General features: G+C 38.4%; 1 protein-coding gene across 1 annotated transcript in view; it reads left to right on the top strand.

The window, feature by feature from the left end:
- Nucleotides 1–337: 337 nt before the first annotated feature.
- The window catches only part of AGL (amylo-alpha-1, 6-glucosidase, 4-alpha-glucanotransferase), a 74,703-nt gene continuing 47,056 nt past the window's right edge, over nucleotides 338–27,984 (top strand). Inside the window, exons 1-4 of the mRNA XM_049765837.1 lie at nucleotides 338–478; nucleotides 21,741–21,951; nucleotides 22,475–22,641; nucleotides 23,637–23,840. Of these exons, the coding sequence (XP_049621794.1) occupies nucleotides 394–478; nucleotides 21,741–21,951; nucleotides 22,475–22,641; nucleotides 23,637–23,840 (667 nt within the window). The 5' untranslated portion in view covers nucleotides 338–393. The remainder of the gene's footprint in view (nucleotides 479–21,740; nucleotides 21,952–22,474; nucleotides 22,642–23,636; nucleotides 23,841–27,984) is intronic.

The raw sequence follows: 27,984 nt of genomic DNA on the forward strand, positions 1-27,984 counted from the left end.
TGGACTTCAGTCTTAACTGTGATCACATAAAGGGGACAGTGTGGGGTGTGTGTGTGTGTGTGTGTGTGTGTGTATGAGTTGTGGTGTGTGTGTTGTTTTACCCTTGCTCTGTTTTTCTTAATTGCTAGAATCGGTAATACAGCAATTTGACTTTGCTCTTACTGTGATCACTTAAAGGGGACAGCTGTTCTTTTGCTGATTTATCTGAGTCGTTCCTTGCTGGTTATTCTTACATGGACCCAAAGATATTTAGAACATCTAAGCATCGCTGTCAGTCTCAGGAAGGTTAAGGTAAATGCATTTTATTTAAAAATTGTTCTTTGTTTCCTAGGGGTAGCTTCTTCAATTTTGGAGTTTTTGCTCTGCAAGATTTCAAGTCTTCTAGGAGCCAACATGGGACACAGCAGACAGATTAGAATCTTACTTCTGAACGAAATGGAAAAGTTGGAAAAAAACTCTTTTCAGAGACTTGAACAAGGTCTAGTAGCAAGTCAATGAGCTCTATCTGTACATTTTTTAATTCACTGGCTGTTGAGAACTATTTTGAACTTTTGAATATGATCTCTATGGACTTTTACATAACTTGATTTGTCCAAAGTTGATTGCTCTGCATCTCAAAATGCCACTAACCAAAATTATTTGAGCTGAAAATACTTTTTGTGCCTGCCATTGGTAGAAAGAAAATATGTGGCGGCCGGAGAGATAGCATGGAGGTAAGGCGTTTGCCTTTCTTGCAGAAGGTCATACGGTTCGAATCCTGGCAGCCCATATGGTCCCCCCGTCGCCTGCCAGGAGCAATTTCTGAGCATGCGAGCCAGGAGTAACCCCTGAGCACTGCCGGGTGTGACCCAAAAACCACACACACACACAAAAAATGTTACTTCTGCTTAAAGCAGAAGTTGACTATATGATAAATCACCACATTATCTCTATTAGTGTAAAAATAATTCTGAACGTGGTAAATTGTTATTCATGTGATTTAGTTGGGTACATATAGTTTTGCCTGTTTGTAGCTCTCCTTTTTTTCTTTTTCTTTCCTTTTTTTTTTTTTTACTAACTTGTGTTTTCAGTGTCAAAGATCAAATGCAAGGCCTCAGTACATACAAAATATACACTTTGCCCTAACCGCTTCATCCTGTTCCTTTTCCTGGACTTTATTTAGAATTAGTACAATAGATCCTCACAGAAAACCAAACTACTTTATGGTTAGCAAAACTTCTCAACTTGTAGAAGAAGTAAAAGCCAAAAATGTTTGTTTTAAATTTTTGTATTACAGTACAAAAGATGAGTTAGCAAGTTTGGGTCATGTTGAAATGAATTTGAGGTGTTATTTAAAAGATTTCCAGGACAGGAGAGATGATACATTCAGTTAGAAAACTGTGGTTGGATTCCTGATACCACAATTTCCTGATCTCTGCCAGGACTGATCTCTAAGTGTACAGCCAGGAAGTAAACACTAATACAGTAACACTGAGTGTGGGACTGCAAACCAAAAACATTTATTTAATTAATTTAAAAAGTCTACCCCCAAAAGAACTTTATCTAAGTGTTGTTTATTGTATTTTATATAGAAAAATGATTACTTGGGCCAGAGTGATAGTATCAGCAGGTAGAGTGCTTGCCTTGCACTCAGTCAGCCTGAGTTTGGTTGCTGGCATCCCTATGGTCCCCCTTATACCTCACCAGGAGTGATTCCTGAGTGTCAGTGCCAAGAGTACCCCTGAGTACCATAGGGCTGTGACCCCAAAATTTTAAAAAAATGTTTTTATGCATACAAGGTATGATTGCTGTATTTTTCGAAATAATCGTCTTTACTTAAGCACAATGATTACAAACATGTTTGAGTTGGGTTTCAGTTATAAAAAAGAACACCCTCACCCCTTTACCAGTGCAACACCTTCCCACCACCCATTGCCCCCCCATCCTTTCTCCTTCCCCACCCCCTGCCTGTATTCCAGACAGGCATTCTATTTCTCTCACTTACTACCATGTCATGATAGTTGTCAGTGTACGCCATTTCTCCAACTGAACTCACCACTCTTTGTGGCAAAGCTTCATATTGTGGGCTGGACCTTCCAGCCTTCATCTCTATTGTCTCTGGATATTATTATAATACCTGTCTTATTTTTCTTAATAAACATAGATGAATGAGTCTATTCTGTGTCTATCCCCTCTCCCCCTGGCTTATTTTATTTAGCATAATAGTTTCCATGTTTATCCACGTATAGGAAAATTCCATGACTTCATTTTTCCTGATAGCTGCATAGTATTCCTTTGTGTATATGTACATAGTTCCTTTAGCCATTCATTTGTTGTCGGGCGTCTGGGTTGTTTCCAGATTCTGGCTATTGTAAATAGCGCTGCATTGTAGATAGGTGTTCAGAAGGCATGCTTGTATTGTGTATTTGTGTTCCTAGGGTATATCCCTTAGAGTGATATAGATGAATCATATGGGAAATCAATGTCCAGTTTTTTGAGCAGTTGTTTTCCATAAAGGCTGGACTAGGTGGCATTGCCACCAGCAATAAATGAGAGTTCCTTTATCCACAATCCCTGCCAGAACTGCTTGTTTTTGTTCTTTGTGATGTATGCCAGAGTCTGTAGCATGAGATGGTACTTCACTGTTGTTTTGATTTGCATCTCCCCGATGATTAGTGATGTGATGATGCTGTATTTTCTTAGACATTTGGTGGAGTTTGTGGTTCTTCTCAGAAATTCCTGGCCTGGCATACTAAAATGGCGAAATCTTATATATAGAAACAAGTTCTTATCTACTAGGAATAAAAACCCATAAATTTTATAATACAAGGGCACCTTCTACCCTAAATATTTGTCATGAGCACCCAACTTAGACCTCATGTGATCAGACATTGATCGTCTAACCCCGAACCCTGGATGCCAACCTTAGAACTGGCACCGTTCCCTGCATTAGCACCAGGAACCAAACTCCCCTCAGGGAAGTCCCTAATACTGCTGTGGCACCAACTTGCACCAGGGTAGATTCATACAACATCTTGATGATGAGAGAACAGCAACAACTTGATCTAAGGGCTGGTTGCCCTACCTCGTTACCTAATGGTGAGCTGAAGTCAGAAGACACTCCATCCTAGGATCTGTGCAAAAACCCAAGATCACTAATTACAGAAGACGACTACAACAACCACCACTGAGCAGAACTTCTCCTGGAACCATAAAGAAAGATTCTATCCTAGACTTTGTCCTAGAATCTATGCAAAACCAAGATCTCTACAGAGAACTGACTTTGACAACCATGACTGAGCAGAACGTTTCCTGGCACCATAAAGAAAGACCTTGGGGTTTGACAATGAATATGTCCAGAGCCTGTAGTTGGTCTCATGACAGTATACTTCAATGGTGGAGACATCCTGCATCTCTTAGGCCAAGGGGATTTCCTTTCTAATTTCCTCAATACTTACTATGCCTTTGCAAAAAAAAAAAAAAAAAAAAAAAACCTTGTCACATCATCCCCTTTTTTTATCTCTTTCTTTCTTTTTCTTTTTTCCTCTCTTTTTAAATTTATATTATAGCTTTGAGACAGAGGTTCCTGCCCATTTATTTTTTTATAGATCTACAGAACATGAGTATCTTGTTTTGCCTCATATTTCTAGGTCCTACAAATTTAGGGAAAAAAAAGTGTAATATAACAGGGCAAAGGGGTCTCATGAGCACTAAGTGGTAATAAAAGAAATGTTTCAAAATCTAAATACCCAACCCAAAGTCAATCGACAGTTGAATCAAGAGACCCCAATCTACAACAAGCTATACATAAAAGGGACCTGTTCCACTAGCAGTCCGGGGGCTAAGCGTGGAGGTTATGGGATACATGCTGGGAACAGTGGTGGAGGGGAGGTCAACACTAGTGATGGGAATTGCCCTAATTCACTGTCACTAACTGTCACTGTACCTTAACTTAATGTAAACTGTGAAAGACTTTTAATTCAAAAAAAAAAAAAAAAGAAAGAAGGAAAGAAGAAAGGAAGGAAGGAAGGAAATAAGGAAGGAAGGAAGGAAGGAAGGGAGGGAGGGAGGGAGGAAGGAAGGAAGGAAGGAGGAAGGGAGGGAGGGAGGAAGGGAGGAAGGAAGGAAGGAGGAAGGGAGGGAGGGAGGAAGGGAGGGAGGAAGGAGGGATGGAGGGAGGAAGGGAGAAAGAAAGAAAGAAATAAGAAAGAAAGAGAGAGAGAAAGACGAAAGAAAGAAAGAAAGAAAGAAAGAAAGAAAGAAAGAAAGAAAGAAAGAAAGAAAGAAAGAAAGAAAGAAAGAAAGAAAGAAAGAAAGAAAGAAGAAAGAAAGAAAGAAAGAAAGAAAGAAAGAAAGAAAAAGAAAAGAAAGAAAGAAAGAAAGAAAGAAGAAAGAAAGAAAAGAAAGAAAGAAAGAAAGAAAGAAAGAAAGAAAGAAAGAAAGAAAGAAAGAAAGAAAGAAAGTGGACTGGGCAGTGGCGCTAGAGGTAAGGTGCCTGCCTTGCCTGCGCTAGCCTTGGATGGACCGCGGTTCGATCCCCTGGTGTCCCATATGGTCCCCCAAGCCAGGAGCGACTTCTGAGCGCATAGCCAGGAGTAACCCCTGAGCATCACCGGGTGTGGCCCAAAAACCAAAAAAAAAAAAAAAAAAAGAAAGAAGAAGGAAGGAAGGAAGGAAGGAAGGAAGGAAGGAAGGAAGGAAGGAAGGAAGGAAGGAAGGAAGGAAGGAAGGAAAGAAGGAAGGAAGGAAAGAAAGAAAGAAAGAAAGAAAGAAAGAAAGAAAGAAAGAAAGAAAGAAAGAAAGAAAGAAAGAAAGAAAGAAAGAAAGAAAGAAAGAAAGAAAGAAAGAAAGAAAGAAAGAAAGAAAGAAGAAAGAAAGGGAAGAAAGAAAGGGAAGGAAGGAAGGGAAGGAAGGAAGGAGGGAGGGAGGAGGGAGGGAGGAAGGAAGGAGGGAGGGAGGGAGGAGGAGGGGGGGGGAGGGAGGGAGGGAGGAGGAGGAGGGAGGGAGGGAGGGTGGGAGGGAAGGTAGGGAGGAGGACTGAAGAGGAAGGAAGGAAGGAAGGAAGGAAGGAAGGAAGGAAGGAAGGAAGGAAGGGAAGGAGCGAGGGGGAGGGAGGGAGGGAGGGAGGGAGGGGAGGGAGGGAGGAAGGAAGGAAGGAAGGAAGGAATCCCTGTCCCTAGGAGTACTTCCTTGTGATATTCCAGCTGTTACTTGAATGCTCAGGCTCCCTAGTCCAGAGACAGGAAAAGGTTGGTAAGGTCTGAGATTTCAACAGAGGCCCTTGCTCTGTTAGGCTATTTCCTGTGCCCCAGATGGAAAATTTCTTAATATTGAAAACATTTTATATTCAACAATTAAAATTTTAAATATTACAACCCCTCGGGGCCGGGCGGTGGCCGCTAAAGGTAAGGTGCTTGCCTTGCCTTGCGCTAACCTTTGGAACGGACCGCGGTTCGATCCCCCGGTGTCCCATATGGTCCCCCAAGCCAGGAGCAACTTCTGAGCACATAGCCAGGAGTAACCCCTGAGCGTTACTGGGTGTGGCCCAAAAACAAAAAAAAAACAAAAAAAAAATATTACAACCCTCAAGTGTTCTGACAGATCCTCATCATCTTTTGCTTTGGTGTTTAGGTGAATATAGTACTCTTTTATTGATTTTCTTGACTATTCTTTTTTCTGGTTTCAATTTTTTTTCCCTAATCTTTTCAGTATGCCTTGGGTATTTCTGACCTCTCACATCCACATTTTCATTTTATGTGATTCTTCAAAAGATCATTTCTTTTTCTTTTTTAACTTTCCAAAAAAATTATATATCCCTAAGACCTCAGTTTTGCTTCATGCTGTGATATGTTTTGAAAGAAGGGTCTTTCTTTAAAACTGTAACTCTAAACATGATTTTATTTGTAGAATAAAGAAATGATTTCTGCTTTTGTATGGACTAGAGTTTTAGTTTAGTTTTATTTTGTTTTTGGGTCACACTCGCCAGTGCCTGATCAGGGGTTACTCCTGGATCTGTGCTCAGAAATTGCTCCTGGCAGGCTCAGGGGACCATATGTGATGCCGGGATTTGAACCACTGTCTGACTTGGATTGGTAGCGTGCAAGGCAAACACCCTACTGCTGTGCTGTCTCTCTGGCCCCCTGGACTAGAGTTTTGAAGATCTAAATTAGTATGTCTTTAAATAGATATAAATCAATTAGAGATTATCTACTTAGTCTCACTCTGATTTCTTGGGTTCATCCTATTGCTAATTTATAGAATAGCTTTAGGGTAATGTAACTGTACTAGGATAGTTTAAATCTATCAAAGACAATCAAAACTATCTTCTTTTACCTAACCCTTTGTTTTTTAGTTCCCTTGTTTGTTTTAGTGATACTACCATTTCTAAGGTTTTGAAAGTTAGAATCTACTCTTCTTTTTTCATTTTCTTTTTACTGCAGTCTCTAAGATCTATAATTTCTTTCAAAATATATTCTAGCTTGTTACTTGTGCCCCTTTCACATGCCTAATACTGAATTTCTTTCACATCAGATGCTGTAATAATCCTACACAATATCTCCCTTGATTATTAGTTGGTATCTCAAATTTAAATACCTCTCCTTGGCATTCGAGACAATCTATCCTGGAAGTCAAACTTCCCTAGCCAAGTTTGTCTCTTGCTGTGTTCCTCACTATTAGAGTTCTTCATCTTTACAATTATCTTTTGGGAACTCCCTTTCCATTCCCTACCCAGTAGTTTTTTTCATGTCTGATACCTTCACTTCATTAAATCCCATTATTATCATTCATCCAGCAAAAGTTTCACCTCCTCCATGGAGTCTTTCCTTAACTTTTCCTTATCTTATTTCTTTAATTTTGGATAATACAGTGAAGAAAACTGTAACAATAGTTAATACTTGTTAGTCTTAACAGTGTGTAAAATTTAGATTATGTGAGGTTAGTGCAATATGCTGTAGTTAATAGATTCTTATTCACTGGTTACTACAATTCCAGTTAAAACAAGAGATAATAATAAAGTTAGCCATGTTTGGAAAGGGACTTGAGGAACATTTTAAGAATGATGTAACTGGGCCCAGAGAGATAGCACAGTGGCGTTTGCCTTGCAAGCAGCCGATCCAGGACCAAAGGTGGTTGGTTTGAATCCCGGTGTCCCATATGGTCCCCCGTGCCTGCCAGGAGCCATTTCTGAGCAGAGAGCCAGGAGTAACCCCTGAGCACTGCCGGGTGTGGCCCAAAAACCAAAAAAAAAAAAAAAAAAAGAAGAATGATGTAACTGATTCTAATTCTTAAACCAGTAAATTATTCCAAATGATTTAATGATAACATGTCAAATGTTTTGTGTGTACAGTATGGTTGTGATGTGATCATGTTATTTTACAATATGAAAGTCAAAGAGAAGTGAGACTAAAGAGAAGTCATTGAGAAGACTTTTAGAAAAACATGTCTGGCTAAAGCTTAAACTTTAAATCAGAGTTAAGCAAAAAGGTCAAGACATTTTAAATATTTTAAAATACTCAGGACTTGCTGAGCTGTTATATATGAGGAAAAACTGACTTTATGTTGCTTTCATATTTAATTGATCATTTTTTGTGAAAGCCACAGCTTCATTATTTTGCAGTTTATACCCAAATTCATTTGCATAGATTTAGTTGAAGATGAACAGAAGATGGCATTTCTTTCTCATTTCCAGTCCATTATTGCTATAGATTTTTCTGAATCAGCAAGTACAAGACCATATAATTAATTACCTTTTCTTCCCAGAGTTGTGACCTTTTCCTATATGGGAAATATAATGAACAAGATCAATAATTTTCTTTTTTTTTTTTGGTTTTTGGGCCACATCCGATGATGCTCAGGGGTTACTCCTGGCTATGCACTCAAAAGTCGCTCCATATGGGACGCCGGGGGATTGATCCGCGGTTCGTCCTAGGCTAGCACTGGCAAGGCAGACACCTTACCTCTAGCGCCACCATGCCGGCCCCAAGATCAGTAGTTTTCAAATCTTGAATTATTTCATCTCTTATACACACTGCTAAAGTTTCAACTTTAACTTTTTGTTTTGTTTTGTTTTGTTTGTTTTGTTTTGGGTCACATCCAGCAGTGTCCAGGGATTACTCCTGGCTCTATGCTCAGAAATCGCTCCTAGCAGGCAGGCTCAGGAGACCAAATTGGGATGCCGGTATTCAAACCACTGTCTTTCTGCATGTAAGGCAAATGCACTACCTCCATGCTATCTCTCCAGCCCCTCAACTTTACCTTTTTATAAAAAGGAAAATATTTTATATGTCAGTATAAAGATAATATATATAAATATATACATATATTCCTTGATTAGGAGCTCAAGTCTATATAAGTTGAGTGAAGAAAATAAGATAGGAAATTTAATTTATACCAATTATATAATCACAGATTTTTGCTAGTGACTATACGAGGAATGTGGCCAATCTCCATAAAGTATCCCTAGTGTTATTATTAAGAATAAGATGGCCATATCATGTTTTGCTATGGTTAAACTAATTTTAGCAAACTGAGATACTAATTATGGAATCTGGCATAATTCTAATAGTTTCATTTACTGTATATAAACTTTTTTTGGTTCTTTGACATGGAGGTTTGCAGAATGTATGTGTTTTTGATGGTATGGTCTGATATATCTATTGGAATATAGAAAGAAAATAGTTTTTCTTACCTTTGTTGTAGCGTTATGATAACCAGGGATTTCATGGTCATCTTGTTTGCCAATGTTGTTCATATATGATGAATCACAGTCCTTTAGTTCTAATGCTTGTCAGCAGTTACTGTGGTGTTCATATGTGTTTTTTTGGTCTCACATTCCTGGCCATAGTGTTTATGCATCTTTAATTTTGGTACTTGCTGGAGGTCACACACTTTCATTGCAATGGTTCTAACTAAATGCAACTGGTTATGGTGTGCCACAGATCAGACAGTCTATGGCCATTCTATTCTTTTGGTGTCCTAAACAGCAGAGCCACCACGATACATGATACAAGTGAGATGCACTAGGACAAATTCAGTTTTGCAATCCAGAGACATTTTGTCACTGAGACATTCTTTGGGCCGAGAATTTCTCTCTCTCTTTTTTTTTTTTTTTTTTTTGGAGCCATAGTTGGGGATGGTTACTGGTTATTCCTGGCTCTGCACTCAGAAATAACTCCTGGTGGTGCTCAGGAGACTTTATGGGATACCAGGGATTGAACGTGTATTGGCTGTGTGCATGACTGGCACTATACCCATGGTCTGTTTCTCCAGCATCTTTTTTCTTTCTTTCATTTTTTTTTAAAATGAGTATAGGGGCCTAGGAACTAGTTCAACAAAACTGGACTACAGAGTTTTCAAATTCTAAACCTATGCCAGGCACCACATGAGCCCCTTCTCCCCCTATGGATCTTTATATATTGTTTGGAGATCCCTGAGAACCACTGGGAAATTCAAAAGAGATTCTAATTTGTAAACATAGTAAGTGGCCCTTAACATAAATTGATTCTTGGAAACTGACTTTAAGCAAACTGACATATAACCAGAGTGAATATATAAAAAGCGAAATTGATATAAATAATTTATTAAGTTGTATGGTATATATCTGGTAAGAAAATATTCACAAATGTCTAAATAAACACCCCAAAAAACTTTTTTGCTTGGTTTTTGTTTTTTGGGTCACATCTGGCATCTCTCAGGGGTTACTCCTGGCTCTGCACTCAGAAATTGCCCTGGCAGGCTCGGGGGACCATATAGGATGCCAGGAATTGAACCACCATCCATCCTGGGTTGGCCACATGCAAGGCAAATGCCTTACCACTGTGCTATCTCTCCAACCCCCCAAAAGCACTTTTAATATTAATTTATGTTCCTTTATTCTCCAAACCCTTAATCCAGTTCAGGTCATAGCAGCTTGGAATAAAGTAGAACATGGGCACCCTTTTGTCAAGAATTCACACATGCCCTCACTCACTTAGACTGAGACAATGGCAGCCATCTGTGGGCCAAATTCTCCATCTGTACCCTCAGTACCAAGAGGGAACCTGTATGGACATGGGAGAACATGCCAACTCTAAACAGAGAGTGACCTCTGATAGGAAGTAGCTTATTTCTCCTTCTTAATATTAAAATGTTGTTTGATAAGTTGCTTTATGTCATCTAACATTGTGGTTCTTAGTTTGCAGTCACATACATTGTAAAGAAAAAATGCTATACTTTGAGGAAAGAATTAACATTATAAGTCTAGGGCTGGAGAGATAATACTATGGATAAGGTGCCTACAATGCACACAAACAACACAGATTCAGTCTCCACTGGCACCACAATCTCCCTGCGCCCTCCAGTAGAGATCCCTGAGCACAGAACCAGGAACAAACTGTGTACATCGGGTATGTCAAAGTGGAGGGAAGATTATAGGTCTGGAAGGAATAGGAAAGCACAACATCACTTGTTTGCTTGTTCTATGTTGCCATGAATTACATCTTCATCGAAGGCTGGCTAAGAAATTTTACAGATAATATGGAGCTTGGAGTGATGGTACAGCTGGTAAGGCCTTGCCTTTCACACAGCTTACTTAGGATCAATTCCCAGCATTCCATCCATTCCCCCAAAACAGTACCAGGGGTAACTTCTGAGAATTTCCAAGTAGGACCAAAAACCGGAAGAAGAAAGGAAATAATACAGATGTTATCTTATATAGAGGCAATTTTACAATACTTTGTAAGGAGATGTGAAGAACAGAGAGATAGTACAGCAGATATGGTGCTTGCCTTGTATGCTGCCATCCCATGTTTGATTTTCAGTACCAAACATAGTTCATCATGTACTCCCAGGAATCATCTCTGAGCACAGAGCCAGGAGTAAGTCCTGAGCACTGCCATCTGTGACCCAACACCTCTCCCCCAAAATAAGAATAACAAAAATGTTAATAAATATTTATAGTTTACCAACTCCTGCTTTAGACAAGAACACTTTGAATATGTAATTTTTAGGCATATTAACACCATATGATTTTATTCATGTTGATGATTATTGGGCTTAAAAAGATTTTAAAAATGGGGGCCAGATTGATAGTTCAGCTGTAGGGTGTTTGCCTTGCATGTGGATGATCCAAGATAAACCTGGATTTGATCCCTGGCATCCCATATAGTCCCCCAAAACTGCAGCAGCAATTTCTGAGTGCAGGGCCAAGAATAACCCCTGAGTGCCACCAGGTATGGTCCAAAAAATTAACAAAAGGTAAGAAATAGAATTTTCTGATCTTTTAAAATTTTCCAATTAGGGGCCGGAGAGATAGCATGGAGGTAGGATGTTTTTGCATTGCATGCAGAAGGACAGTGGTTCGAATCCTGACATCCCATATGCTCTCCTGAGCCTGCCAGGAGTGATTTCTGAGCGCAGAGCCAGAAGTAACCTCTGAGCGCCACTGGATGTGACCCAAAAACCAAAAAAAAATTTTTTTTCCAATTAAATTATTTCAGTTGGCTTTTATACCATCTGTTTAATGCAAAATGTGGAACATCTTCAGTTCAGCTGGCTAACTCAGTTGATATCAGGAAAATATATATTTAGCCATATTAAAAATATTTATATAAATGGTTAATGGTAATGAAAAGAACATCTTAATTTTGTAAACATAACCACCAGGCACTTCTTCCATATGAATTTGGGTATGTTTGGTATTTTTTTCCAACTCTGAAGCAATTGACAGATACTTAGATGGTATTTTCAGGGTGATAACATATACTTTAAAGAGCTGTGAAATTGTACTTCTGAAACAAACACAGTGGTGTAATCTAATGTTATATCAATTGAAAAGTTAAATATCATAAGCTGAACTTATAATCTTTGAATTGCTAATAAACTGAGTCTTCTGAAAATAATATAGTGAGACTAGAATGCTTTTAATAAAGCTTTAAAAACTTTATTCCAGGAGGGACCAGAGAGATAACACAGTGGTAAGGCATTTGCCTTGCAAGCAGCTGATCCAGGACGGATGGTTGTTCGAATCCCGGCATCCCGTATGGTCCCCTGTGCCTGCCAGGAGCGATTTCTGAGCGCAGAGCCAGGAGTAACCCCTGAGTGCCACTGGGTGTGACCCAAAAACCAAAATAAAAAGAAAAAACTGTATTCCAGGAGCCAGAGCAATAGCACAGTGTGTAGGGCGTTGCATCCAGCCGACCTGTATTTGATACCTGGTATCCCATATGGTCCCCCGAGCCTGCCAGGAATGATGTCTTAGTGTGGAGCCAAGAATAACCCCTGAGTGCCACTGTGTGTTGCCCAAAAAACAAACGAACAAAATATTTATTCCAAAAAAATTAAAATAAGGTCAGGAATATGAATGAGAGACAGATCACATACATCCTATATATAAAATCCTGGGTTCAAGTCCCAGCACTGCAAAAAAAAAAAAAAAAAGGCAAAACAAAATAACAAGTAATAAAATTAATTTAATGACATTGTTTTTACTAATAGGTATATTTAGTGAAAGTGTAATGATCAATATATTTGGTTATTTAAGTATTGTTTTATCAGTTAATTTTAACATTTATTTTGATGGTTTATAAGTTACATAACCCATTAAGATCATGCAAGTATTAGAATAAATATATTTAGAGAAAGCTTTTTTTTTTTCTAATTTAGATCATTAACCCCAATGTTTTGGAGGGTTTGGATGAGTTTTGACCTTTGTATTTTTAGTTCTCTGAACCCTTGTGTAATTACTAAAAAAAAAAACCAAAAACCAAAAAACCATTTGAATAAACTTATCAGATGACAGGTTGTTTAACTATGCTCAAGCATATTTAACTGCTGTCTATACTTCATCAAAATAGTACCATCTTTTTCATAATAAATTTAATCATTTTAATGCTTATTCTCATTAAATTTTCATATAGATTAAGTGTTTTACTTATTTGTGTAATTGCTTCTTAATCTCATAACTGTAGCTCATCTGAAAATGTTTTCCCAATTAGAAATTAGAAATATTGGGGCCGGAGAGATAGCAGGGAGATAAGATGTTTGCCTTGCATGCAGAAGGTTGGTAGTTCGAATCCCCGCATCCCATATGGTCCCCCGAGCCTGCCAGGAGCGATTTCTGAGCATAGAACCAGGAGGAACCCCTGAGCGCTGCCAGATGTGACCCAAAAACCAAAAAATAAAAAAGGAAATTAGAAATATTAAAAGCTCTTTTATATCCTTTTTGTTTCAAACAGATTTGAGTGTATACTGTCTAAACAATTTTGAAACCTGCTAATACAGTACAGTATGTGACTTAGTTCTTTATTATTGTTTCATTTAGCCATACTTTTCCTTAGAAAAGGATTTCATAAGAGATGTATAGATACATACAATTTGACAAAGTACATAAATAAGTTAATTTTGTTATTTTTTGAAAACAGTTTTGAGTGGCTTTATATTTCAACTTAAAATACTCTAATTTTAGGCCAGAGAGAAGTACAGTGGATAGGGCTCTTACCTTGCATGAGGCTGACCTGGGTTCAATCCCTGTCAGTACATATGGTCTCCTGAGTACCACCAGGAATGATTCATGAGTGCAGATCCCAAATCATCATTGAATATGTCCCCAAAATACACAAACAAAAAGAAGAGAAAATAACATGACTTATTTTTCTTTTATTATTTATTTTGGACTTTGAGCCATACCCAGAGTGCTCGGGGGCTACTTTCTATCGTTAAGGGATTGTTCCTAGTAGTCTCCAGGGGGCTGTGTGCAGCCAAGACTTAACCCATTGAGCTATATCTCTAGGGTTCTCTATTGCAATTTATTTAATAATTCCCAGTAATTATGAATTTTGATTATAGTGAGCTTATATAATTATAAAATTAAAATTGATGAACATTCTACAGATAATGTATGTTACCTCACTGATTAGCTAGAAAATAGCTCTGTGAAATTATTGGGTTTAGAGATACACAATGTAGGTGTATTGAGATGAAAGCTCAAAGAACTGGAATACATGCCTGGCATGTACCAGTCCCCAAACTCAATGCTCTTTACCATATGGACTGCCAAGCATTGCTGAGGAGGTGGGTAGCTCTGGTAGTATCCAAACACCACTGGAGTAACCCTGGTGACCCTCAAACCTGCTACATCTCCAAGCCTGAGCATTAAACATCTACCCCAAACAGCCTCTGTATCCTCATCACTATTTCCTTTGAGGTACAGAAGCTTCTCAGTTTAATATAGTCCCATCTGTTTATCTCCACTTCCATTTGTTTGGAGAGTGCTGTTTCCTCCTTGAAGATAGTGACAAGGATACAGAGGCCACCCAATGGGAGAATGGGAGAAACTATTCTACCCAATATCCATCAGACAAGGGGCTAATATCTAAGATATACAAGGTACTGACAGATCTTAATAAGAAAAAAAATCTAACCCCATCAAAAAATGGGGAGAAGAAATGAACAGACAATTCCTCAAAGAAGAAATACAAATGGCCAAAAGACATATGAAAAAATACTCCACATCACTAATCATCAGGGAGATGCAAATCAAAACAACAATAAGGTACCATCTCACGCCACAGAGACTGGCACATTTCACAAAGAACAAGAGCAATCAGTGCTGGTGGGGATGTGGAGAGAAAGGAACTCTTATTCACTGTTGGTGGGAATGCCATCTTATCCAGCCTTTATGGAAAACAATATGGAGGTTCCTCAAAAAACTAGCATTGGGCCGGAGCAGTGGCACAAGTGGTGGGGTGTTTGCCTTGCACATGCTAACCAAGGACGGACAGCAGTTCAATCCCCTGATGTTTCAAGGCAGGAGGAGCAATATCTGAGTGCATAGCCAGGAGTGACCCCTGAGCGTCCCTGGTGTTGTCCAAAAACCAAAACAAACAAGCAAAAAAAGGACATTGAACTTCCATATGATCTGACTATACCACTCCAAGAGATATACCCTAGGAACACAAAAACAATCAAAAATGCCTTCTACACACCTATATTCATTGCAGTGCTATTTACAATAGTCAGAATATGGAAACAACCTAGAAGCCCTTCAACAGATAAATGGCTAAAGAAACTTTAGTACATTTACACAATGGAATACTATGCAGCCATCAGAAAAATGAAGTCATGAAATATTCCTGCACATGGTTGGACATGAAAACTATTAAGCTGAATGAAATAAGTCAGAGGGAAAGAGATAGACACAGAATAGTCTCATTCATCTATGGGTTTTAAGAAAACAAAAGACATTATTGTAATAATACACAAAGACAATAGAGAAAAGGCCTGGAAGGAAGAAGAAGCTTCCCACAAAGAGTGGTGAGTCTAGTTAGAGAAATAACTACACTGACAACTATCACGACAATGAAAGTGAATGAAAGAAATAGAATGCCGGGGCCGGAGAAATTGCCTTTCATGCAGAGGGATGGTGGTTTGAATCCTGGCATCCCATATGGTCCCCTGTGCCTGCCAGGAGCGATTTCTGAGCATAGAGCCAGGAGCAACCCCTGAGCGCTGCCAGGTGTGAACCCCCCCCCAAAAAAAGAAGTAGAATGCCTGTCTTGAATACAGACAAAGGGGTGAGGGAAAAGAGAGTTGGGGGGCATTGGTGGTGGGAATATTGCACTGGTGAAGGGGAGTGTTCTTTTTTGTAACTAAAACCCAACCACAAGCATGTTTGTAATCATGGTGCTTAAATAAAGATATTAAAAAAATTCTACCCAAACAGCTGTGCAAAACAACACTGGGGAAAGTGTCCACATTCATTCCAAAAAGCCTTCATTCCAATTAGCCCCCAAAATGGCATCCCTGAAGTTTGGATATTTGGTGTCCGTGAAGGGAATCATAGAGGGATGGTGAAGTGGGGCTGTTGGCGAAATGGTGAAGCTGCTTGAAGGATACAGCAAGTGTGATCTCAGCAGAGCCTCCTCCCAAGATTATCAGCTTGCTGCTAAGTGGCAGGTGTACCCAGGATTCTTCATGGCTTGGTTTACATCTCATTCTAGAAAAGAGTGAGTCTACGGAACTGGCCTGGTACAAACATGGAGATTGCATTTGTGAGCAGAGTTATAGCTGCCAGACTTCTTGCACAATGGAAAATATTACATCCCTGCTGTATCCATCACCTAAAATTACCATTTTACTGATGACTTCACCACTCCTCTATGATTCCCTTTGGTGACATGGTAGTGTTTGGTCTGATATCAGTGGGACTTTTTGGTGCTAAAGTGAGTACCCTCCCCTACCACATTTTCTTTTTGCCAGAAGGCCTGGCAGCACAAGAGCAATATTATGTCAGTAATTGTGCTTTGAATTGCTGGTCAACTTCATTTGTCCTATTTTTCTCTACCAATGCATCTAAGACCACTTGGCCCTGGCCTCCATTCTTTCTTTTTTCTTTTCTTCTTAATTTTATAGAAAAATGCAGAAATTTGAGATAAAACAAAGTAATCCGTGTCCCTAGGTTCTATGAAGAAAAAGGCAGGAACCCCTATTTAGAAGATAAAAAAGAAAAAAATTAATAAAAGAAGAAGAAAAGGGGGGTGGCAGTATTTTAGCATAGGTACAGCAAAAGTTGGGGGAAATAGAAAGGAAAAACCTTTGGCCTAACAATAGGAAAATGGAGACCCTGCCCATGAAACATTCTGCCATAAGACCAACTCTACAAGCTCCATGCAAACTAAGTTGTCTAATTCCAAAGTCTTCCTTTATGGTCCCAGAAAAGTTCTCCTCAATCACGCTTGTTGAAGTCAGGTTTCTGTAATGGAGATCTTGGTTTTTGTACAGATCCTATGTCAGGGTGTCACTGAGCATCTTCTGGTTTCATCTCATCAAACCTGTCCTGAAAGCAAGTTGTTGCTGTTTTTAAGTCATCAGGGTATCATATGAATTTACCACGGTGTCAGGGCATTAGGTCCTTCCTTGCTAGTGCAGTTCCTGGTACTGGTACAGAAAACTATGTCAGATCTAAAGATGGGATCCAAGATTTGGAGGTGAATGGCTGATGTCCGATCAACTGATTGTTTTATAGAAAAAAATTGCAGTTAGCTAAATAATGGTTAGATTCATTTTAGAGTATAAGAAGTAAAAATAAGTTCCTCGATTTTTCCATTTACTTAATAACCCCATTTAGTTCATATGTTTCCTGCAATGATCTATTATGAATAAATCTGTATGCCTATTTTAGCCAATTCAGATTTATGGTTAATATAGCATTTGTTATCAGTTTATAATGTTTTCAGAAATTTATATTAATATTATCTATATTGCAGTATGCAAGAAGGGAAATTTATAAATTTCTAGGAAAATAAACAAGTATTCAATTGGATTAGAATCAATTGGAAAAGACTAGCATAATCTTAAAATATTTTAATCACATGGGGACGGGCGGTGGCGCTAGAGGTAAGGTGCCTGCGCTAGCCTTGGATGGACCGCAGTTCAATCCCCCGGTGTCCCATATGGTCCCCCAAGCCAGGAGCGACTTCTGAGCACATAGCCAGGAGTAACCCCTGAGCGTCACGGGTGTGGCCCAAACCCCCCCCCCCAAAATAATATTTTAATCACATCTTTGTTCTGGTAAAGAATCTCTTATTCAGGGCCCGGAGAGATAGCACAGCGGCGTTTGTCTTGCAAGCAGCCGATCCAGGACCTAAAGTGGTTGGTTCGAATCCCGGTGTCCCATATGGTCCCCCGTGCCTGCCAGGAGCTGTTTCTGAGCAGACAGCCAGGAGTAACTCCTGAGCACTGCCGGGTGTGGCCCAAAAACCAAAAAAAAAAAAAAAAAAAAAAAAAAAAAGAATCTCTTATTTAGTTTTTAATATTGTGGTGTAGTGTAGGACTTGACTGTCTACAAAGAACAGTTTTAAACATAAAAAGAATATAAATATATTCTTCATTTCAGGATTTGCTATGAACCAAACTAACATTGTTTTTATTTTATTTTTAATTTAAGTAGTTTTATTTTAAGAAATTTGCTTAGAGAAAAAAAAAGTGAGAGAATAAAAGATAAATGTTCAAGAGAGAACATGAGCTTCTTCTTTTCCGGAAGGGAAAAAGGGAGAGTACATAACTCACATCAATCTGCGGCCAACCTCCGGGGAAGAGAATGAGCCAAGACTGATCTTCTTCATATAAAATTAGAGAACAGGTCGTACTGACTTCTTTTATTGATCACCATCCAGCCCAGTTCATCTTGGCTTCCCTTCCTACTTGCTTATTTGTAGCATCTAATAGTGGAAAAACAAGAATCTTTACCTTAGTTTCCTCTGTATAAACTTTTTCTTTCTTTCCCTCTGGCTACTTGAAAGATATTTTTTCTGTCACTGGACTTTGAACAACTTGAATTTTATATTCCTGGTAGTTTTATTAATGTTTGGGGGATTTGTTGAACTTCCTTGAACAGAATCTTATTTACTTCATTAAATTTGGACTTTTTAAAAAAACCTCTTTTTTTCTCCAAATGATTTGCCCTCCTTTCTCAGAAACTCTTTTGGAACTCTAATGACCTACTTTTTAGGTCACTTAAATTGTTTCTAAGGTCACTTTCAATTTTCCTTCTTTCAGTTTCAATTTGCATTTTTTTTTTTTTTTTTTGGTTTTTGGGCCACACCCGGCGATGCTCAGGGGTTACTCCTGGCTGTCTGCTCAGAAATAGCTCCTGGCAGGCACGGGGGACCATATGGGACACCGGGATTCGAACCAACCACCTTTGGTCCTGGATCGGCTGCTTGCAAGGCAAACGCCGCTGTGCTATCTCTCCGGGCCCTCAATTTGCATTTTTATATTCCTTTGTCGTCAGATTCACTGATTATTTTTTTCCTCAACTTGTCTCACCACCCACATTTTGTATATATTTCATCTGAGAAATGTAGTTTTCTACAAGTTTTTCTTTGAATTTTTATTTAAAGTATTTATACTTTTTTTTTTTTTTTTTTTTTTGGTTTTTGGGTCACACCCGGTGACGCTCAGGGGTTACTCCTGGCTATGCGCTCAGAAGTCGCTCCTGGCTTGGGGGACCATATGGGACACCGGGGGATTGAACTGCAGTCCGTCCTAGGCTAGCGCTGGCAAGGCAGACACCTTACCTCTAGAGCCATCACGCCGGCCCCAAAGTATTTATACTTTTACAGCTTTTTGAACATATGAAAAACAAACATGATAACATATGTTCCCTTTTTTGGCCAGTCCAGCATCTGTCATTTTTGCATGAATTTTCATTGTTCAATGAAATAACTTCCTGTTCCCTATGGAACTGCCCAGGAAGGTTCTCCAGTCTATATTCATAGAATCACCCTTCTTTTTGCCCATCTCACCATCCTTACTTTTTCTCTCTTAAAAACAGTTGCTTCTAATCATTTTTTTCTTCTTTTAATTTTAAGCATAGAGCAAGCTCAGTACCAGTTACTTCATTGTAGCCAGAAGCAGACATACTCAGAGTGATGTATTTTGGAGTAGATGGGAGTAGGAAAGGATGGAGGCCTTTCTGCTTATGTTCAGGGACCACAAGGGTTACAGCCTATGCTTGGAGAGGACATGATGTGTCAGGTATTGAACCCAAGGTCTCACATATATAAGGCATGTACCCTACCATTTAATTTAGATCCCCAGACAGTATTATTATTTTTATTATTATTATTTTAAAATTATAAATTCATGCCCCATTTCTCCTCAAAACTGTTTACCGACTCCTTTTTTCAGTTAGAAGAGTATTTACAATAGTTATAGGCTCTGCATGATCTTATTCCCCCTATAACTTCTATTTTTCCTCCAGTTTATTCCATTCCAGAAATATTGACCTTTATCTTATTCCTGGCTCCATCAAACATGCTTCCAACTATGTTCTTAGTCCTATCTATTTCCTTTGTTTGGTCAACACTGGCCCTAGATAGCCAGGGATATTCATGTGATTAACTCCCTCTCTTTTCTCAGACCCTTCAACATTTTAATAACTTCCTTTAAAAATTTATGTCTGGGGCCAGACATTAAATATGTTGATTAAGGGGCCGGAGAGTTTGACTTTCATGCAGAAGATCATTGGTTCAAATCATGACATCCCATATGGTCCCCCATGACTGTCAGGAGCGATTTCTGAGCATGGAGCCAGGAGTAACCCCTGAGCACTGCCGGGTATGACCCAAAAACCAAAAAAAAAAAAAATGTCGATTAATGTGTTAATTACCCCTATTCATCAACCCATTCCATCATAATTGTAACACTGGACAGATATCTCAGATATATTTCAATAGAAAGCATAACGGGTCAAAATTTTCTAGCTTTGAATTTCAGTAAAGGCTAAAATAACTGCACCATGAAGTGTAGGTGTTTAGATAGCTGAGCAAATTTGTGGTGACTGACAAGAGTTGATTGTATATTGTTTCATCCCAATACCATGTTCAACAATTCCTTGTTTGCATTTAAGTATCATAAATTTTTGTTTCCACCAGAAATTAGAAAAGAAGTCCTCCTCACCAGCTCTGTTCTCTTCTCTTGGCCCCACTGTGTTATTTGTTAATTTTGTTACTCCACCACTGGATTTGAGCACCATTCATTTTAAAAATGAATGGTGATAGATTTCAGCGGCTTAAAGAACTCCAGAATTTGGCTGAGAAATCTGAACTTTTCTTCAGAGGTTGATTTTTCTCAGGAAGACTTTTTCTAGTGAGATAATCCTCCCATAATACCTCTAAGCTTTACATGTTAAATGAGAAACTCATTTTCTTTTCTTTTTTTTTTTTTTTTTTTTTTTGGTTTTTGGGCCACACCCGGCGATGCTCAGGGCTGTCTGCTCAGAAATTGCTCCTGGCAGGCAAGGGGGACCATATGGGACACCGGGATTCGAACCAACCACCTTTGGTCCTGGATCGGCTGCTTGCAAGGCAAAAGCCGCTGTGCTATCTCTCCAGGCCCGAGAAACTCATTTTCTAAGGTCTTTGGTTAGAGAGGCATCTCTGAGTATGTGATATAGGAGGAAGACTGACAACTTGAGGGGATCATCACAAATGTGCTTTCTTCCCAGTGCAGCCACTTGAAACATATTTCCAGGATAAGGGAATGGGACTAGATGAAGTAGACATGTTTTTTTGTTGTTGTTGTTGTTTTTGTTTTTTGTTTTTGTTTTTTTTTTGTTTTTGTTTTTTTTTGGTTTTTGGGTCACACCCGGCATTGCTCAGGGATTACTCCTGGCTGTCTGCTCAGAAATAGCTCCTGGCAGGCACGGGGGATCATATGGGACACCGGGATTCAAACCAACCACCTTTGGTCCTGGATTGCCGTTTGCAAGGCAAACGCCGCTGTGCTATCTCTCCGGGCCCGAAGTAGACATGTTTACTATACTTGCTCAAATATAAAAAATCAGCTGAATTTGAATACAAAGTAGCTCACCAACACAATACTTTTAAATTTATTTTAAATATAGTTGAAAAATAAGTTTTCTAAGACTTTAAATAAAACATCTACTATATCTAGAATCATTTATTTGGGCATAGTATTTCCCCACCCTTTGATTTCCCACTATCATAATGGTAGGAGTGGGTTGGTTAAATTCTTGGTTGTGGGGAACCACACAGTTGATTGCAGTCAACTAGAGATCACACACTGATTTTGTAGCACAGGAGACACATGATAGCAGTGAATCGAAGATCTCATTTGGCAGGCAAGCTTGTGATAGTTTCTGGTATCAAGGCCTCAGTTGTCTGCCAGGCAGGTACTCTGCCATTGAGCTATCCTTGAATTCCTAATGTGGTCAAATAAATCTTGAAATGAGTTTTGTTTCAAAATTTATTTTTTTTTAGGTTTTGAACTACAGTTCCGACTAGGCCCAACATTACAAGGGAAGTCAGTTACTGTATATACAAATTACCCATTTCCTGGAGAACCTTTTAATCGAGAAAAATTCCGTTGCCTAGAATGGGAAAATCCAACAGGAAGAGAAGATGACTCTGATAAGTATTGCAAACTTGATCTTGAGCAAGCCGGATCATTTCAGTATTATTTTCTTCAAGGGTAAGTAAGAAGAAAAGGTTTATTTATTTTATAACTTAAGTTATCTCACTTACGAAAATTTATTATACAAACTACAGCAGTGGATTTTTTTGTTAGTTTCTTGAGATGCAAAAAGAATATAATTGATTTTTAGAGGTTGTTTATAAATCAAATATGAGACAGTATTTTTTCTTTTTTTAAGTAATTAAGTTATTATTATTCCAGTTTCTATCCTTTATTATTACTGACTGCTTGTAGTACTGATTTTTCATTAAGCTAATAATATTGTTACATACATTTTGTGTATTGTATTATGCAGTTATGTATAAAAACTAGAAATGGGTAACACAGGGCCTTTCTTTATACTTTATTGCAACTTTTAAAATAATCTTATGTGCTTTTGAAAAAATACATTTTAAGATGAGGTAATTCAATTTCAAATTAAAGTCAGACTGATAGTTGAGTTTTTTGTTTGTTTATTGTTTTTGTTTTATTTTGTTTGCTGTCATTAATTGGAAGTGTTTTGTTTTACTTTTCCCCTTAGAAATGAGAAAAGTGGCGGGGGTTACATAGTTGTGGATCCTATTTTACGTGTTGGTAATGACAATCATGTGTTACCCTTGGACTGTGTTACTCTCCAAACATATTTGGCAAAGTGCCTGGGACCCTTGGATGAATGGGAAAGCCGACTTAGGGTTGCCAAGGAATCAGGTGATGTCAGCTTGCTTGCTTTTCCTTTTTTATTTTCTTAAAAATAATATAGTTCCCTACCCTTTGTTATACAGATTTTAAAGGCTTTTATTCTTTGAATTCTGTTTCTTACTTTATAAGTTTAACTTACCATCATATAAAATTTTTTATACTTGACAAACTGGCAAATTGTAAGATTCAACTTAACACTGTGATAAATTTATTTTTTCCAAGATGTTCCTCTGATAGTTTTACTTTGATTCATAAAAATTGGTAGTAAACTATTCAGTGTTGCATAAAAATGAAAACAATACATGTAGTATTAACAATTCTCCATGTTGAATGCATGTATTTCATTATATACCAAGAAAAAATAAAAATTAAGTTGTAGTTTACCTTTTAAAAAAGAGTAATATTGGGACTGGAGTGATAGCACAGCAGTAGGACATTTGCCTTGCACGCAGCTGACCCAGGATGGACCTCAGTTCAATCCCTAGCATCTCATATGGACCCCAAACCAGGAGTGATTTCTGAGCACATAGCCAGGAGTAACCCCTGAGCATCACTGGGTATGACCCAAAAACCAAAATAAATAAATAAATAAATAAATAAATAAATAAATAAATAAATAAATAAAATAAAAAAGAGTAATATTAATTTTACCTTTAGGTTAAATCTGGTGTGAAACAAGTTCATTGACACAGATATATCAGAATAGATAAATTATGGAACATTAAAGACAAATATGCCACTCAACAAATATAAATTGACCCCTTAGTCATTAGACCGTTATTTTTTTAACAATATTATCTTATTATCCTTGCCTTAAATATGAGGACCTGAACAATTTAAATTGTTTAATGTCATTTGTGGTACAGCCAGATTCGAATCAAAGTATTTGACTCCTTTCTGTTTAGCGTAATTGTCTTGTGACTTAGAATTAAGTGTTAAAATTTTATATTTTACTCATTGTTATGTGGTTTGGTCACTCAGAAGTTTTCATTTTCTTGTTACAGGTTACAACATGATTCACTTTACCCCGTTGCAGACTCTTGGTATATCTCGGTCATGCTACTCCCTTGCTAATCAATTAGAATTGAACCCCGACTTTTCAAGACCTAATCAAAAGTTTTCCTGGAATGATGTTGGACGACTGGTGGAAAAACTTAAAAAGGAATGGAATATTCTTTGTATTACTGATGTTGTCTATAATCATACTGGTATGAGTTTCATAAATTATTTATAAAAATAGTTTTATTGAGTAGATGACTTTCTTTTTTTAATGAGTATATGACTTTCTAATTATTTCACTTACTGTCTTGTTTAACATATATTTTAAAAATACAAGTACTCGCTCAATTTAAAAATTATGTAGTAAAATAGTCCTCTTTCAAAGAAAACGCTAATATTTGAAGATAAAATCCATATGCAAGTACTTTCCGTGTATAAACACTAGAAAGTGATCATTAAAGGAGTAGAATGATCACATCAGTAGTTCAGCTTACAAATCCTATGTAGCCATAGTATGGAGTTGTGGTATATAATAACACATAGTGTGGCTAGACAGATGCTCAAAGAGTTAAATAAATGTTTTGCATTTAGGAGGTTTAGGTTGGAACTCTGGCACTACATGGTTCCCTAAAAACTGCTGGGAGTGATCTTTGAGTACCATTAGATATGGCTTAAATCTCCTCTCACCACCATAAATATTGTCAGGTGGACAATATTTATGAAAAAACAATTTAAAACTATTTAAATTTAATTAAATTTAAGCTAAATTAATTTAATATAATCACTTTAAATTTATTATTAATATGATTATTATAAACTTATTTAGAAGGGGAAATTATTGGTAAATTCTTGGAATTTAAGAAGGAAATTTAATTTTTTTACATGTTGAAAAGGTTTATTAAACGACCCTTTTGGGATTGGCAATTACAAATCCGAATTTACTAATTGATATTAATCAGGAGGATTACTATTGCTCCCCTCCCCAGTCAGAGCAGCAGGACTGAGAGAATTTTCTAGAATGAATTAGCTTTTAATTTAACTCATTGTATCTGGGAAATACTATCTTCCATATCTATGCAATCTAGAAAAGTCTGAAAAAGCCTTCTTTGCATTTTCTGTTTGTTTTGGGGGATCCACACCCTGAGATGCTCAGGGGATATTCATGGTTCAGGGTCAGTCACAGTGGTTCTTGAGTACCATGTGATGATATAATTAAAACCTAGGCCTCCTGCATATAAATCATTCACTACAGCCCTTTGAGCTGTCTCACCTGGCCATAAAAAACACTTTGTATATGATTCATATATGTAAACAATAGGAATTTTAGGTGGTACGAGATATGTAACACACGCAAAAATTATTTAGTATGTCATTAAGTAGTTTTCTTTAGAGTAGTAACCATAGGAACTGATTGTGTTTTTGTCTTGGGCTACCCCTGGCAGTGCTTAGGGATTACTCCTGGCTCTGCACTTAGGAATTATACCTGGTGGGCTCAGGGACCATACAGAGTTCTGGGAATTGAACACAGATTGACCATGTGCAAAGCAAGGGCCCTACCTGCTGCACTATCAGCTTCAGCCACCATTCGAACTATGAATAAATATAAATGCTTATAGATATGATACTTGGCTTTTTGTTTTTTGTTTTTTGTTTGTTTGTTTATTTTTGGACCACACCCGTTTGATGCTAAGGGGTTACTCCTGGCTAAGTGCTCAGAAATTGCCCCTGGCTTGGGGGGACCGTATGGGACGCCGGGGAATCGAACCGCGGTCCTTCCTTGGCTAGTGCTTGCAAGGCAGGCACCTTACCTCTAGCGCCACCTTGCTGGCCCCAGATATGATACTTGGATACATATTGTAATAGTAACAATACCATCAATAAAATTTAGATGATGATTATTTCTGAAATTTGATTTTTTTATATATACCTAAAACACAACATCAAAATCTACAGTGAAAACTTCTTAATATTTAACATTTTTAGTGAACCAAAATAGTTTTTTTTTTTTTTTTTTTGGTTTTTGGGCCACACCCGGCATTGCTCAGGGGTTACTCCTGGCTGTCTGCTCAGAAATAGATCCTGGCAGGCACGGGGGGACCATATGGGACACCAGGTTTTGAACCTTTCGTCCTGGATCGGCTGCTTGCAAGGCAAACGCCTCTGTGCTATCTCTCCAGGCCCTCCAAAATAGTTCTTATTGAAAGAAATTTACTTAGAAAAGTGTAAGAGGAAAGAAAGAGAAGAACATGTATTCAAGCAAGAACATGGTCTTTTTCAGAGTGGAAAAAGCCTAAAGAGAGAGAGAGAGAGAGAGAGAGAGAGAGAGAGAGAGAGAGAGAGAGAGAAATATTCAAGAGAGAACACTGGCTTCGAATAAAAAGCCAGTATTTATCTTTTTACCAAATGTGGCTGCTCCCGTTCCCAGTATTACTGGTGTTAATGTCTTTTAAATGCATGATCTAGAAAGCATATATTGTTACTTCTGCTTGAGGTACATCATAAAAGATTGCCTTTTGTCACACCCACCAGTAAAGGATGGTTGTAACATAGTCCTTGCTTTCTCAGCTATTTGCCAAATCTGATTTGGGCACAAACCTCATGGATATACTCCAGCAGATCAAACAACTGAATCTTTAGTTTTGTTACTAAAGTAGGAAAGGAGAGGGGATAGAAGATTATGCCTCAGACTTTTTTATTCTGAATCACTTAATATTTTTGTGCAATATAAAAGAAGCAGTCTGCCTGAACCTTACTTGTAGAGCATAACAGATTATGGCCTTCTCTCTGTGTTTCAGGTATTGTTTATTTTAAAAATTGTCTAAGTAAATGGGATAGAGAGATAATTCAGTAGATTGGAGACATACTTTGCATTCAGCCCCCATCTTTGTCTGGTCCCCTGATCACTCCTGGGTGTAAGCAAAGACCCCTTGAGAAATGTCAGGTGTGGTCCCAAGGCAGAAAATTTATCAAAGGGGAGTCAACTTCCAGAATGGCAGAGGAGTTCAGAGGCCTGTTCAGCAGAACATCCATAATTGGTGAACATTCTTTTTTTAAACAGCCATTTAAAAAAATAATCTCTGACATTTTCCTAAGTGTTTTCATCTTATGGAAAAGCATTTATTTAAGAAAATCTACGAGAGGGGCTGGAGTGGTGGGTCAGCAGTAGGGCGTTTGCTTTGCAGTGGCTAACCCAGGACGAACTGCAGTTCCATCCCCAGCATCCCATATGGTCACCCAAGCCTGGAACGAGTTTTGAGCACATAGCCAGGAATAACCCCTGATAGTCACTGGGTGTGGCCCCCAAAACAAAAAAAGAAAGGAAGGAAGGAAGGAAGGAAGGAAGGAGAGAGAGAGAGAGAGAGAGAAAAGAAAAGAAAAGGAAAGAAAAGAAAAGAAAAGAAAAGAAAAGAAAAGAAAAGAAAAGAAAAGAAAAGAAAAGGAAAGAAAAGGAAAGAAAAGGAAAGAAAATTTACTAGGACCTAGGAGATGACTCATTGTTTTGCAGACATAAGGCTACGCATCCAGTTCCTAATGTCATCCACATATGTGGAGCATGACCCTCTGTACCATCTGGGATCTCCAACACCACAATAGAGTCTTGGCACTCCAGCACATAGCCAAGTGTGGGGAAAACACCATAACCTAAGTATGCACCATATCTAAGAGGTGTGTGAGTACCAAAGCCAGCTGTGTAATCCATAGAGAGCACTAATCTGTGTGCAAGTACCAGAGCTAAATGAGTGCAGTACTGGTGAGCACCAAAACCAGACATGCAATACACATCAAATTCCACAAACTATGCGTGACAGCCCCCAATTATCACTAGAACAACAGCAAAGGAAAAAGAAGGGAGTAAAAGAGGAAATCTTCTAGTTCTCAATAAAACCAGTTATAATCTATGACATTTAAACCATAATCTGCGGGCCCGGAGAGATAGCACAGCGGCATTTGCCTTGCAAGCAGCCGATTCAGGACCAAAAGTGGTTGGTTTGAATCCCGGTGTCCCATATGGTCCCCCGTGCCTGCCAGGAGCTAATTCTGAGCAGACGGCCAGGAGTAACCCCTGAGCAACGCCGGGTGTAGCCCAAAAACAAAAACAAAACAAAAACAAAATAAATAAATCATAACCTGCTTCGCCTTCCACCCTGCCCCAGCTTATTTCATTGCTTGTGGGTGCAGCCAAGACCAGAATAATGGCCTCTCCAGGTTAGATTTAACAGCTGAAGGGAACAAGCTCTCAATATTTCTCATTCCTCTGATACTGGATTGTAAGATCTGTTCTGGGTTAAAGAAAATAACTGAGAAGAGAAGTCTGGAGCTCACTCCCTCTACCTACTCCCCAAACTGCAAGGG

The sequence above is a fragment of the Suncus etruscus genome, chromosome 19 (assembly GCF_024139225.1).
Source record: "Suncus etruscus isolate mSunEtr1 chromosome 19, mSunEtr1.pri.cur, whole genome shotgun sequence".
Lineage (NCBI taxonomy): Eukaryota > Metazoa > Chordata > Mammalia > Eulipotyphla > Soricidae > Suncus > Suncus etruscus.